At 40.6% G+C, this 13,589-nt stretch overlaps 1 protein-coding gene across 3 annotated transcripts in view; it reads right to left on the minus strand.

The window, feature by feature from the left end:
- Positions 1 to 458: 458 nt before the first annotated feature.
- Positions 459 to 13,589, minus strand: part of LRRC9 (leucine rich repeat containing 9) — a 77,106-nt gene continuing 63,975 nt past the window's right edge. For 2 of the 3 annotated variants that reach the window (XM_042446488.1, XM_042446487.1), the window contains 5 exons: positions 11,174 to 11,304; positions 8,861 to 8,969; positions 7,386 to 7,525; positions 2,257 to 2,393; positions 459 to 835 (listed from right to left, as the gene is read on the minus strand). In XM_042446488.1, the coding sequence (XP_042302422.1) occupies positions 603 to 835; positions 2,257 to 2,393; positions 7,386 to 7,525; positions 8,861 to 8,969; positions 11,174 to 11,304 (750 nt within the window). In that variant the 3' untranslated portion in view covers positions 459 to 602. Of the gene's footprint in view, positions 836 to 2,256; positions 2,394 to 7,385; positions 7,526 to 8,860; positions 8,970 to 11,173; positions 11,305 to 13,589 lie in introns of those variants that run through there. The other variant, XM_042446490.1, reaches the window with a different exon arrangement.

The raw sequence follows: 13,589 nt of genomic DNA on the forward strand, positions 1-13,589 counted from the left end.
TTTTAGATGTTGAGACGTTGGAAATAAATTTAATAAAAAAAAAAAAAGGCTTCTTGTGGGCAAAAAATACCCTGGAATTACCATAAATATGGTGAACATTTCCCCACAGCCGTAGAAGATGTTTGTGGATATTTAGGAGCAAAAAGGGTTTTAATTTTCTTTTCGAGGAAAGTGCAGTGGGGAGATGCGGCCCTTCAAGGTTTCCTGGGGGGTTAATGTGGTCCCTGCCCTCCAACAGTTGCCATATTCAAGCAGCAGTTTTGGGAAAAGAGAGGGATATAATAATAATAATAATAATAATAATAATAATAATAATAATAATTCTAGCAGTCTTAACAAATCCAGTGGCAAAGGATGACTGGAGTTGCAATCCAACAGCTTTCAGCAGAGCCACTCAGTTTCTCACCCCTGATTTCAGTTCATTCCAGCTCTATAATTTTGTAATTATAGAGCTGGGAAATACCTTTGTAAAACAGCAGTAAAATAAAACTTTCAGCTGATGGCTTGATGGCTGAATTGCTTCTTAACAAAAAAGAAAGAGCAACACAAGGGCAACAGCAACAAGAATGAATAGTTCCACACCTTGTTTTTACACAATCAAATCAAATCTGCCCTACCTGAATTCTATTAAGACCAAGGAAAAGCTTCTGCAGTTTTCCCAAAGGATGTAAATTGTTCAGCTCCCGTAGCCTGTTCTCCTCCAAATGAAGGGCCACCAGAGAACTCAGTTTGGCAAAGGAATTCTCATGGATTGTTTTCACTTTGTTATGATCTAGAACCAACTCCTGTAAAAGGTGCAGACCATCGAGGGCTTCAATCTGGCAGATCTCATTGCCTGTTAAAATCAAGAATGATTCAGATGAAAAGCCACTGCCAATTGACACAAAATGAAAACGATAGACATACAAGCAATTGTGCCTTTAGAACAGGCCCAATGCTTTACTGTCTTGGTTCTGCCAAGACAATGCTTGTAAAATTCTGGTCTTCCTTACACTCAACACGTTTAACTTCATTAGCCACTATGAAAACCTTTGTAAAATCAAGATAATAAGAATAATACACACAATCTATCAGATGTTACTGACTGGGGTTTTAGAACATCAGTGATTCTGATTCTCTCTAAGAAGTTATGAATCAGTGAAGTATCATCAGATAATGTGGAATATTCCAAGCTGTGTTGCTTTTTATAATTGTGCTCCCTTCCCTCTGTGTTTATGTATTATTTAAAACTTGTAAAGCTGTGTTGAAGTGGTATTGTTTGGTGTGGACTCAGGTCTCGGCAGCCAGCTAGATTTAGGGCCCAAACAGACTGGCCAAAATAAAACTGCTTCGGGTCACTTTGGAGGTATGCTGTTTAAATGCTGCATGCATCCTAAGAGGCCGGAAGCCGCGCTAAAGCCATACTCCAGTCTTAAGGTCTGGAGCACTGCTTTGGCGCAGCTTCTGGCTTCTTAAAATGCGTGTGTCATTTAAACAGCATACCTCCAAAGTGACCCGAAGCAGTTTTATTTTGGCTTGTCTGTTTGGGCTGTTGGACACCCAGAGGATCTGCCTGGGCCACAATGTTTCCAAATGGTGTGGGGAAAAAATATGATTTTAAAAAAAGGATTTACCAGGATTTGCACATTTCTTCATGTGTGGCATGGAAAGGATGTATGAATAGCAAAAGTCAAATTAAAACATTTGAATACCTGCTTTTCTAACCATGTGACTTTGCAACCTCTCTCTCTCTCTTTAATACATCCTCTTCTTTAATACATACATGGCAGGCATGTACAATATTGTCCTAGCATATTGGAGATACTTAATATAGTCAAAGTACCCAATGCACATGGGTAAGAATTTCCTTTCAAGCTGAACTGAATCAGTTGAATTTCAAGTTAAAATCTGAACCAGAATTCAGCAAAATCCATACATTTCTTTATATTGATGGGGAAAAGAACTTGAGTTGAAAACATTTCAAATATAGGAGAAAGTGAAATCATCTCAAGTAGTAAGTGGTGTCCCACCACATAAAAATAATTAGGTCCATGGTGTTCAGTTGCACAAAGTGTAGCAACAATTGTTCCCCTTTCCTCTTTTGGTCAAATGCCTGCTGAATGGGCATTGGCTACTTTTTACCTGAAGCCACTGTGAAGATACTAAAAAGTCTTGCAGCACCTTACTATTAACTTTTCTTACAGTACAGGTTACATGGTATACATCCATCAGATATACAAATTGGTCTTGTGCGATGAAGCTGCTGTTTGTATTTACCTTGTAAAAACAGAAACTTCAGGTTTTTTAGCCTGCTGATCTGTAATAAAGCCAAACTGGTAATTCCATTGTAGCCCAAATGGAGAACTTCTAGACTTTCCATTATTGGGGGCAAACTTTCATTCAATCCTGCATCCCTAAAACCAAAACAGAAATATTACTTCAGGAAGCAAGGCTTAGCAAGAAATGATAACGTTGAGCAAGAGTAGAAAGAAGTATCTACAATCCTTTTCAAAGCTTTTGGAGCTTTAAAATGCTAAGAGTGGCAGTGGCATAGTAGATACCTTAAAGGCACCAGATCCTGTATGATCTTGTAAGCTAAACTGAGCTCAGCCCTGCTTAGTACTTGGATGAGAGACCATCAACAAATAAGAGACGCTGTAGGCTATATTTCAGATGAAGGAACTGGCAAAACCACCTCTAAGTATTCCATGTCTAAGAAAACCCTATGAAATTCATGAAGTTGCCCTAAGTCAACAGGTAACTTGAAGACAGATGATTTGAAGGTACATATACACATTTAGAAAGCACAAAGGGAGAAGAGTATGTATTTTAGAAAAAGAGAGCTAGCATAGGGTTGAGCATTGGACTATGACTCTGGAGATCAGGTTTTGATTTCCCACTCAGCCATGGAAACCCACTGGATGACCTTGAGCAAGTCACACACTCTCAGCCCCAAAAACTCCTGTGATAGGTTTGCCTTAGGGTCATCATAAATTGGACCTAACTTGAAGGCCACTACAACAATTTTAGATAGCTGGCTTAAATACTCTAAAATCACATTGTCTGGTCAGCCCTGGTTAGTACTTGGATGGGAAATCATCAGCTATTGTAGGTTATACTGTATAAAGGTGCCCTGATGGTGCAGTAGTTAAATGCCAGTACTCCAGGGACTCACTCACAGCCACAAGGTTGTGAGTTCGATTCCAGCCAGAGGCTCTAGGGTCGACTCAGCTGAAATCCTTCCGAGGTCGCTAAAATGAGTACCCAGCTTGTTGGTGTCAGTTAGCTTACACATTATAAACTGCTTAGAGACTGCTTAGTTCAGTATGAAGTGATACAGAAATGTAGCTGCTATTGTTATTGCTATATTTCAGCTCAAAGAATTGGCAAAACCACTTCTGAGTATTCCTTGCCTAAGAAAACCCTGTGAAATTCATGGGGTTGCCATAACTCAACAGGAAACTTGAAGGGACACACACATACATATACAGGTCGCAAGAGAACACTGTAGAATGCTTTTTGGAGATAGAGCTGTTACTGGATCTACATCGTGGCCCTCAAGCATAAACACGGAAATTCACTTTTCCCCCAACAGAATGCCTTATGGAAGGAAAAGGGAACAGCTGGAAGCTGCCATTTGTTGGTTTTTTAAAGTAAAAATTTCATGATGACCCTTTGGTAACAGCCATATGCTGCCAAGGCAAAGCAATGTAAGACATCAAAATGCAATCATTCTGCTACTTTGCATATGCAAAGAGAAGGCCCAGTCAAACCTGTCACAGTTTTCCCAATATCTCAGTGGCAGAATACAGGCTCTTCATGCAGAAGGACCTGGATTCAGTTCCCAGAATCAGCAGGTGAAGTTGGAGAAAGTACCCCAAACCCTGGAGATCTGCTGCCAATCAGCACTGCTAACACTGGGCTTGTTCCTACATTCCAACATTGCCTAGAATCCTTTAGTGAATCTTTCCTAGTCCACTGTTGCTGTTAACTGCCTTTGAGTTGAACCTGACTCATGGCAACCCTGTGTATGAGACATCTCCAAGACCCCTGTAAATCCAGACTTGTGACCTTCCGGATGAAGTCTTTCAATCTGGCATGTGGTCTTCCTCTTTTCCAACTGCCTTCTACCTTTCCTAGCGTTATCGTATTTTCTGAAGAGTCATGCCTTCTCATTATGTGACCAGAGTATGACAGCTTGAATTTGACCATCTTGGCTTCCAGGGAGAGTTCAGGCTTGATCTGTTCAAGGACCCATTTGTTTGTCTTCTTGGTCATCCATCGTGTTCTCAGCACTTTTCTCCAGCACCACATCTTAATAATAATAATAATTTGTTTTATTTATATACCGCTATTCCAAAGATCATAGCGGTGAACAGCAAGTAAGCTAATTAGCAAGTAAAACTCATCTTCAATGAGTTTTCTTCTAATCCACTTTCTTCACTGTCCAGCTCTCACATCCTTATATGGTGATATGTATTGACTGCTGCCTCCTTTCTGATCAATATTTGATCCAAAGTACAGGAACTCTTTAACTATTTCAATTTCCTCATTGTCTAGGTTGAATCTATGGTCACTGCTTTTGTTCTTTATTTGTAGCATAAGTGTACCTAGTCCTATTTCTGGACGATAGCAAAGAGCATGTTTTGCATGCAGCAAATGTGATGTTCCAGCTCAGTCAAAGGTCTCCCTTGTGCTGACCCCAAGAAGTTGAGATGGGGAGGTAAGCAGGAATTTCCCTCACCTCAAGTCTCAGAGACTCAAGAAAGTGACAGTCAATCTTAGTGGCTAAAACTGGGCTAACTGAACCAACTTGCTGATTCAGTCATTACAAGGCAAATTCATACAACATATAATGTTAAAAGAAGTGTTTATTTACATTGGTATATCACCTTTCTTCCAATAAGAAAATCTTTGTGTTATAAAAAATATATTTTAAAAAGAATCCTGTGATGTAGACCAGACTGACAGCAAATGGATGGCTTGAGGTTTGAGGTCACCTAGTGAAGTTCAGAGTCGGGATTAGAACCAAGATCTCTGTAGTCCTAGTCTAACACTAACCATTACATCGCATGGCTATAGATAGATGATATGACATAACTCCATCACTGCCATGATCTAGACAAGCCCAATGAGCATTCTGGAAGGGGATGCTGGGAAATGTATTTTAAATAAGTCTGGAGGGTAGCTGGGTGAGGAAGGCTGGCACATATACATTTTGCTGATCTCCTATTATCTCTGACCATTTTTTAAAAAATGTGTGGTACTTTAAAACTTGTCTGATTAGAAATGATTAAAACAGAGAGAGGATGGATGTCTGTTCCATGGGCAGCTCTTCGAAGATTTATGTGCTTATAGCCTTAATTGCAGTGCAATTCTGTATGATGTGCACAAACATTTTGTATTAGTGGCTTGTGAAAATAGTTATACACAGAAGAAGCCTGAGATTACATATTAAGCAGGCTCAGAGGGAGTTCTTAATTGCCTTAAGAGAAGAGAAGAAAAGATCATACTGATACCCTGTGTATCAGACAGTGGAATTAAGCAGTTTTTAATTAATTAAAGGGTTCAAGAACTTAATACCCCAACTGATAAGCCTGATTAGGACTCTTCAAAAGATATCAGCCATACACAACCACATGTCGCCTTCACCAGATGTGTGGGATGAAAGCACAAAAGCTTCACAGTACACCTGGACCTCCTGACTGAAGAAAAAAAAAGCAGAGCAAATCTGTTTGATCTGTATGGACTAAGATGCCTCAGCAGGTTGCAAGTCTAGACAAAAAGGGTACGGTAGAAACTGATACCTTGTTTTGCTTTTTACATTTCTGCCCAGAATTTGTGTCTGAATTCTTCTTGTCTCCATGACTTCACCTATCAGTCTAGGTCAGGGCACTTCTAGGCACTTCAAAGATTTATGGCCCATATGACACAAATCTGCATAAACTCTGGATATACAGGGTTTTTGGAGGTGATGAGGGCTACCACCAAAATGCTTATATAACATTAACTATACAAAAAGAGATTCTACCTCAACATTAGGAAGAACCTCCTGACAGTAAGAGCTGTTTGACAATAGAACACACTCCCTCAGAGGATGCTGGAGTCACTTCTTTAGAGGTTTTTAAACATAGGCTGGATGGCCATTTGTCTGGGGTGCTATGACTGTGTGTTCCTGCATGGCAGAATGGGGTTGGAAGGGATGCCCCTTGAGGTCTCTTCCAATTCTATGATTCTAGAAGGTTCAGAATGCTGCTCTACATAAGTACAGGAAAACCCATTTGTGTGAGGGCCTGACAATGAAGAAAAAACCTAGTCCCCCAGACTGATTTCTAGGCAATACATGGGAAAACAGAAGTGGAATTCCACATGAACAAAAGCCATCCTATGGTTCCTCCTATCACATGGGACGAGGCATATCCTATGTCTCTCTGGAGGCTCCAAAGTCCCTCAAGGGGACCTTCAAACTGGAGATAATGGCCATGCAGACCCAGTCTCTACCTTCTCACCCTTTGACTGTGCTGCCCAAAGTTGTGATAAACTAAAGCACTAAGAGTACAGAATTAAATAATAATAATAATAATAATAATAATAATAATAATAATACAATTCTAGAGGAATATTGACAATCTGGAATGTGTCCATAAAAGAGTGACCAAAATGGTGAAAGATTTGGAAACCTTGTCCTATGAGGAGTTTTGAAGGGGCTGGGTATCTTTAGCTTGGAGAAGTTAAGGGGTGACATTATAGCCACGTTTAAAGGAATGTAATATTGAGGATGGATCAAGGTTGTTTTCTGCTGGTTCAGAGGCTAGGAAAGGGACCAATGGATTCAAACTACATGAAACAAAATCCCACCTAAACATTAGAAAGAACTTCCTGACAGTAAGAGCTGTTCGACAGTGGAACACACCGCCTTGAAGAGTGGTGGAGTCTCCTTTTTTGAGGTTTTTGAATAGAAGCTGGATAGCTATCTCTCAGGAGTGCTTTGATTATGTATTTCTGCATGGACTAGACGGCACTTGGGGTCTCTTCCAACTCTGTGATTCTATGATCCTTAGCAGCAACATACATTCAATACTAGGGCAAACAGTGGAAAGAAATCTGAAGTCTGAATGCAGGCTGGGCAGTGGAGGAAAAGATTCAAGCTTCCTTGGCTGACCAGTCATGGGGATCATCCAGATCCACTGGGAAAGCCTGTAAAACTACCTAGGCTCCTGGGGAAGAGACTCTAACATGCTGATCCAGAAGATGGAGTCCTGTTGCTATTTGGTGCTTGCGTTTAGGGCATAAGCAAAAAAAAAAAAAAAAAAAAAAAAAAAAAAAAAAACAACTGATTTCATTTAACAAAAAAAGAGAGAGCAGCTCTTTAAGGTCTTCAGGACTCCTCACTCCTGGGTACATACTTATTGCTACTGGAAACTCCTTGCTGTCCATAGCCACTGGAAGATACTTTCTGATACAGCAGCTGCCTGTTTGTTAAGTGGCTTGAAGGTTTTGGTCTTGGGAAGATTGACTCAATGTGATTGTAGTTGAGGCAAAGAACCTGCATTTAAAAAAAAATGAAATTAACAGAGGTTATCAAGCCAATTTTGTACTTTTCACACTTTAGCCCCACAGTGGCTGCCTGCAGATCTTTGAAGTTGTTGCTACTATTTGGCTTCTACATTTGGATGGGCAACTCCATTTGTGGTTGTGAAAAAATGGCATTGTCTTATGATAAACAGTACAGGTAGGTCCTGTGGTCTATCTGAGAAGTGAATCACCGCTCCTGGAGAGTTCCAGGAAAGCCTATTTACCCCTTTTATCAGTAAAAGGGTAGTTTTGGGTGCATATCCATCACTATTATAAAATCTTACAATCTTAGCATATACCCTCCAGTGTAGCGTAATGGTCTGAGCATTGGACTACGACTCTGGAGACCAGCATTCAATTCCCAGATCAGCCATGAAACTCATGGGTGACCTTGGGCAAGTTACATGCTCTCAGCCTCAGGGGAACACAATGGAAAACCTCCTCTGAACAAATCTTGCCAAATAAAATCCCATGATAGGGTTGCTTTAAGGTCACCATAAGTTGGAAACAACTTGAAGGTACACATCAACAACAGTATATCCTCTCAGCTACCTCAGGAAAACTGATAACTGCATGTGAGCTGGCGGTAAGGGTTAAACTCAACAGTGGAGTGCTCCTATGAGCCATTCCGAGAATGTGTGGAAAGAGAGCAAAATGCCTATACATCAGTCTCACTTATATATTGCCACATGCAACCAGGGCAATGCACACATCAGATATTCCATGGTCACTTGAAATGGGTCCAGAAGTACAAACAGGTCCAAAGGTACCACACAGTTCTAATGCAGAGGGCAAGTTAGTATGACTCTTCTTCTTCCTCCTCCCCCCCCCCCCCCCGCCACTACTATCAATTTCAATACACATGGACATCTTCCAAGCCTGGAAGCTGCCCTGCTCCTCCTGCTGCCTGCAAAAGCATTTTTCTGAGCCTGGCCTCTTGTCATCTTATCAGAGTGGTGTACTCTCAAGACCAGGGTTCAAATCCACACCCAGCCATGGAAACTACCCTTGGGCAAAGCACATTCTCTCAGACTCAGAGGAAAGCATAGGCAAACCTACTCTGAACAAATTGTGCCAAGAAACCCCATGATAGGTTTGCCTTAGGGACACCATTAGCTGGAAATGACTTGAAGGTGCACAACAAGACAACCTTTCCTGACTAGTTCATTTTGTCACACAAATGACTTTGCTGGCTGGGACATTATGGGAAATGTAATTCCACCCCCCAAAAAAGTATTTTCAAACTCTTTTTAAAATATGTTCACAATACATGACAGGAAAGAAAGAGAAGTAACAATCAACTCACTCTGATGTTGGGGAGTAAGACCAAACCACTGAAAGAGGTGAGATTATTGTTCTGCAAATTCACATTGGTGATGTTTTTAAACTGCTCTGCTGGAACAAGATCTACCACTCTGTGTCAGATTTTTTTTTAAAAAAGAAAGTCATTTAGTTCAGTTGATAGGAAATGAGTCATCACACACACACACACACACACACACACACACACACACCTTTTTCCTTCAGGAAAGCACTTACACAAAACTTATTCATTATTATTCTTATTCATCTTTAATAATAATAATAATAATTTATTTTTTAGCAAACACAGCGATTTAGTTTTGGAAGCAGGAAGGTGCCTTTAGTCAAATTAGATTATTTGTCCATCAAGCCCACTGCTATCTACTCTGGCAGTGACTCTCCACAGTGGAGAAGGAAAGAATGTTTACAATTTTTGTCACTCTCATTGAGAAAACACATTATGAAAACACCCTCAATCCATTCTGACACCTTGTGGAGAAAATGGGCAATCGCCATGAGATTCTTCATGATTCTCCCTATTTTTTGCAGAAAACAGTATCCATGCATGGATTCTTTATCTACAGAGTCTCACAGCCACGGCTTGAAAATATTCAAAAAATATATACTTTCAAAGAACAAACCTTGATTTTCCTCTCCATCGCCACATACGTGAAACCTTCCTGTCTCATACCCCCCCCTTCCCAATAGGGCTTGTCTACACATACAGTAAAATCTTGGGTGCCCTGGGTTTTCCAGATTCGCAGTGATCTGGGGCTTGTGTACACCATTTAAAGTGACAGGGTGATTGGGATTAAGAGGTTATGTCAATGTAAAATGTCATTCTTCCACAAATTATTTCCAGCTACACAACACCTCCCCCCAAAATATTTTAACTGTTTGTCAAGGATGCGCACATGTGGAGGAGCGCAGGTAAAGGCAAACAGAGATGTGTAGTTATGCACATATGTGCATAACTAGAGCACACCTTTTTTAAAAAATCATGATTGCACTACTCAAACCTCCACTTTTGGGCAGTCATCACTTCCTGTTCCTCCAACACTGTCAATGCAAACCTGCCGACTATACTTGGCATACATCTGGAATTTACAGGAAAATCTGGAGAAACACGTGGTCTTTTTTCCCTAGACTATCTGCAAAGTAAGTTCTTAGGCATAACCTTCCCACACTAATTCCACAAATGGAAAAGAACATTGTATGTCCAGACTGCAGCCAATTTGAAGCGAGTGAGGATTTTTTAAAATAGTGTTGACAAGCTTGTGGTCAGGAGTGGGGGCACCAGATAGCAGCCTCTGGAGATTCTGGAGGATGACATTGCCTTTGTGATTCTGGTTGTAGGGACAAACTCATATGCTGCCTCACTGTTTCTTGCTCTCGCCTGATGATGAAATGACAACATTGGAGAGTCCCCAGCAAGAAGAAAAGGGGTTCAATGCGCAAAGGGATCACTGAGTGAACGTAGTGAATACCTCCTTCTGTAATGACTGCTAAAGGACATATGAAGCTGTAATTTGACAATACACCTGTGTATGTCGCAAACAGAATTCCAGCCATATTTTTGTGTGCAAAAAGCAAACTTTTCCCCACAAAAACAAAGACCTTTTGTAAAAAAAATTGCACAAAAGCCCCCCCTTCGTTATTCAAAAACAGGAAAAAATCTTGTAATCTCTGAGCATGAAATAAGTAAAGATTTATACCCTGCTCTCCTACATGCTAAAAGACCACTTTTACTTCAACTGCAGGAAAACTAACTTAGGCCCTGTGCAGACCGGCCATTAAGGCCAGCCTGGAGTCAGAGTCAGGGTATGGAGTCCACATGATGCACGCCCCTATTCTGCCCCCAGGCTGCTTTGATACTGCATGCCGCTCCACACAGTGTGTGGCATCACAGCGCTCCTCTGGCACTGCGTCCACATGATGTAGCACCAAAGGAGCGCCTTAAAGCTGCGGCTATCGTGCCCTTTCCGGGGTGCACAAAGGAGCCGCTTTTTGCAGCTCCTTTTTGCTCCCTGGAAAGGCCAGATCGGGGCGCAGCGTGAAGTTGCCACAGCCCTGATCTGGTGCAGCTGAAGGCAGTTGCAGGCCACCCCTTAGGGGCAGTTTGCACACCACATCCTGGGAAGACTTATACGAAGGAAAATGTTTTCCTGGAACATTTTAGACTCTATTGTAGAGGCAATTCTTCACAGATTTCAAGATATATAATAGGAATAGATGAAGTAGTTTTACAAACCCTGTTGACATAAAAGAACTAGACAGCAACCAGATCCTTCTGCATTAACATAAGAAAACTACTGACCTGATCATGGAAGCTGTCCAGTTTAATTCTTGCATTTTGCTGAAATTTGAATGGCCCAGCCTTTCTGCAACCATATCAGCATTAAGTTTGCCACCAAATAAATCTTTAGCATTTTCAACTTCAGTTGGTTCCTATATGAAAGAGATTTTAAAGGTAATCTGATAGACAATCTACATCTTACATTAAATATGTAGTCCCACTTGTATGCACATATCTGTTATGTTTTCAAATGCCTGCAGAGTAAAAAACAGACTCTTAGAAATCATGTATGCACACATACGTGCAAAATGGCTGCTATGTAAGACGATCAGTCACACAACAAAACACTCACAAATACACACAAAATGTGAGTGTACACTATGTGTAATATGGAGTTTGTCCCTGAGTCATAAGACTGCAAGCTAAAATTGAATACTGCTGTCAAGCAAAAATAATTGAAGTGTTATAAACGAGTCTGCCCCGTTGTGCAACAGGGAAGTCTTATGCCTTGAGTATGGTGGCATCTGCTAGCTGACAGTCCCAGAGCTTAGAGTGTTATTTTATTAGAATATAACTCTCAGAATTTCTCCAGCCAGTAAGCTCATTCCTGTAGCATTTGAAACTGTAATACAAAAAAATTGCCAATCTTTGGGCTGTGCCACCACTGGGGACAACACATCCACAGATTTTGGTATCAGGGAGGGTCAAAATGGATCCCCTGCGGATACCAAGAGCCAACTGTATTCAGTTATATAGCTTTATACTTTAGGATCATGTCTAGTTCCTTCAGATTTATTAACTGCAATTCCAATCTGAAACAAATAACAGGACATTTTTGACTATCTCAATGCCTTAACTGTCTAAAGTTTAAATTATGTAAATGATCTGTGGTTATTATTTTTGATTTCTTAATGTGCAACTATAAAACTGCCTTTACACTTTCTTCCTTGACTTTTTCAATAATCATTCCAAATCTTTGCTATTTTCTGCTAGAGTATGGTATCATCTCCATATCTTAAATTGTTGATGTTCCTTCTTCCAATTTTCACACCTCCATCCCCAAAATCTAGTCCAGCTTTGCGTATGATATGTTCAGCATACACATTAAATAAATAAGATGATAAAATGCAGCCTTGCCTGATCCCCTTGCCAGCTGGAAACAATTTCGTTTATCTTTATTGTTTCCTAACAGAGGCTTCTTCACTTGAGTACAGGTTATGCATTACAATAATCAAATGTTGTGATGCACTCATTTGTTTAAGAGTGACCCATCTTGTTTATGATCTACACAATCAAAGGCTTGGCTATATCCTAAAAAGATTCTGTGTTCTAGTCTCTGGAACAGCAGAAAACAAGCCTGCTCCATCCTCAATGTAACACCACTTCAAAAACTTACACAGGGCTATCATATCACCTCTTAACCATTTCTTCTCCAAGCTAAACATGCACAGCTCCCTAAGTCTTTCCTCATAACGTTTGGTTTCCAGACCCTTCACCATTTTGGTTGCCCTCCTCTGGACACGCTCCAACTTGTCAACATCCTTTTTGAATTGTGGTGCCCAGAACTGGACACAGTATTCCAGGTGAGGAATAGAGAATAGAATGGGACTATTACCTCCCTTGATCTAGGCACTATACTTCTATTAAGGCAGCCTAAAATCGCATTGGCCTTGTTAGCAGCCAAATCACACAGTTGACTCGTGTTCAATTTGTGGTCTATTTGGACTCCTAGATCTCTTTCACATGTAGTCTCGTTAAGCCAGGTGTCCCCCCATCCTATATCTATGCATTTCATTTTTCCACCCTGAGTGCACTACCTTACATTTCTAGGTGCTGAAATTCACTTTGTCAGCTTTGGCCCAGCTTTCTAATCTATTAAGGTCTTCTTGAATTAACAGGAGAGTGAAGACAGGAGGAAGAAACATCAACAATCTAAAATATGCAAATGAGACCATACTACTAGTGGAAAACATCAAGGGCTTGGAACAATTAGTAAAAAAGGCCAAAAGAAGAGAGTGCAAAGGCAGGCTTAATGCTGAACTTCAAAGAAAACAAAAAATAATGACCCCAGAGGATTTACATAAATTCAACCTAGATAATGAAGAAATCAAAGTATTAAAAAATTTCCCATACCTTGGACCAAACACTGATCAGAATAGAGACTGCAGTCAAGAAATCAGAAGACTAGGAATGGGAAGGGCAGATATGAAGGAACTAGACAAGATCCTAAAGCATAAAGGTATACAAATGAACACTGAAGTCAGAATTGTGCAAGCCACGGTATTCTCCATCATCATGTACGGATGTGAGAGCTGGAAGAAAGCTGACAGAAAGAAAATAAACTCATTTGAGGTGTGGTGCTGGAGAAGAGTGCTGAGGAAACCATGGGTGACCAAAAAGGCAAACAAATGGGTCCTTGAACAGATCAAGCTTGAAC

Source organism: Sceloporus undulatus, chromosome 1 (genome assembly GCF_019175285.1).
Source record: "Sceloporus undulatus isolate JIND9_A2432 ecotype Alabama chromosome 1, SceUnd_v1.1, whole genome shotgun sequence".
In the NCBI taxonomy this organism is placed as follows: Eukaryota; Metazoa; Chordata; class Lepidosauria; order Squamata; family Phrynosomatidae; genus Sceloporus; species Sceloporus undulatus.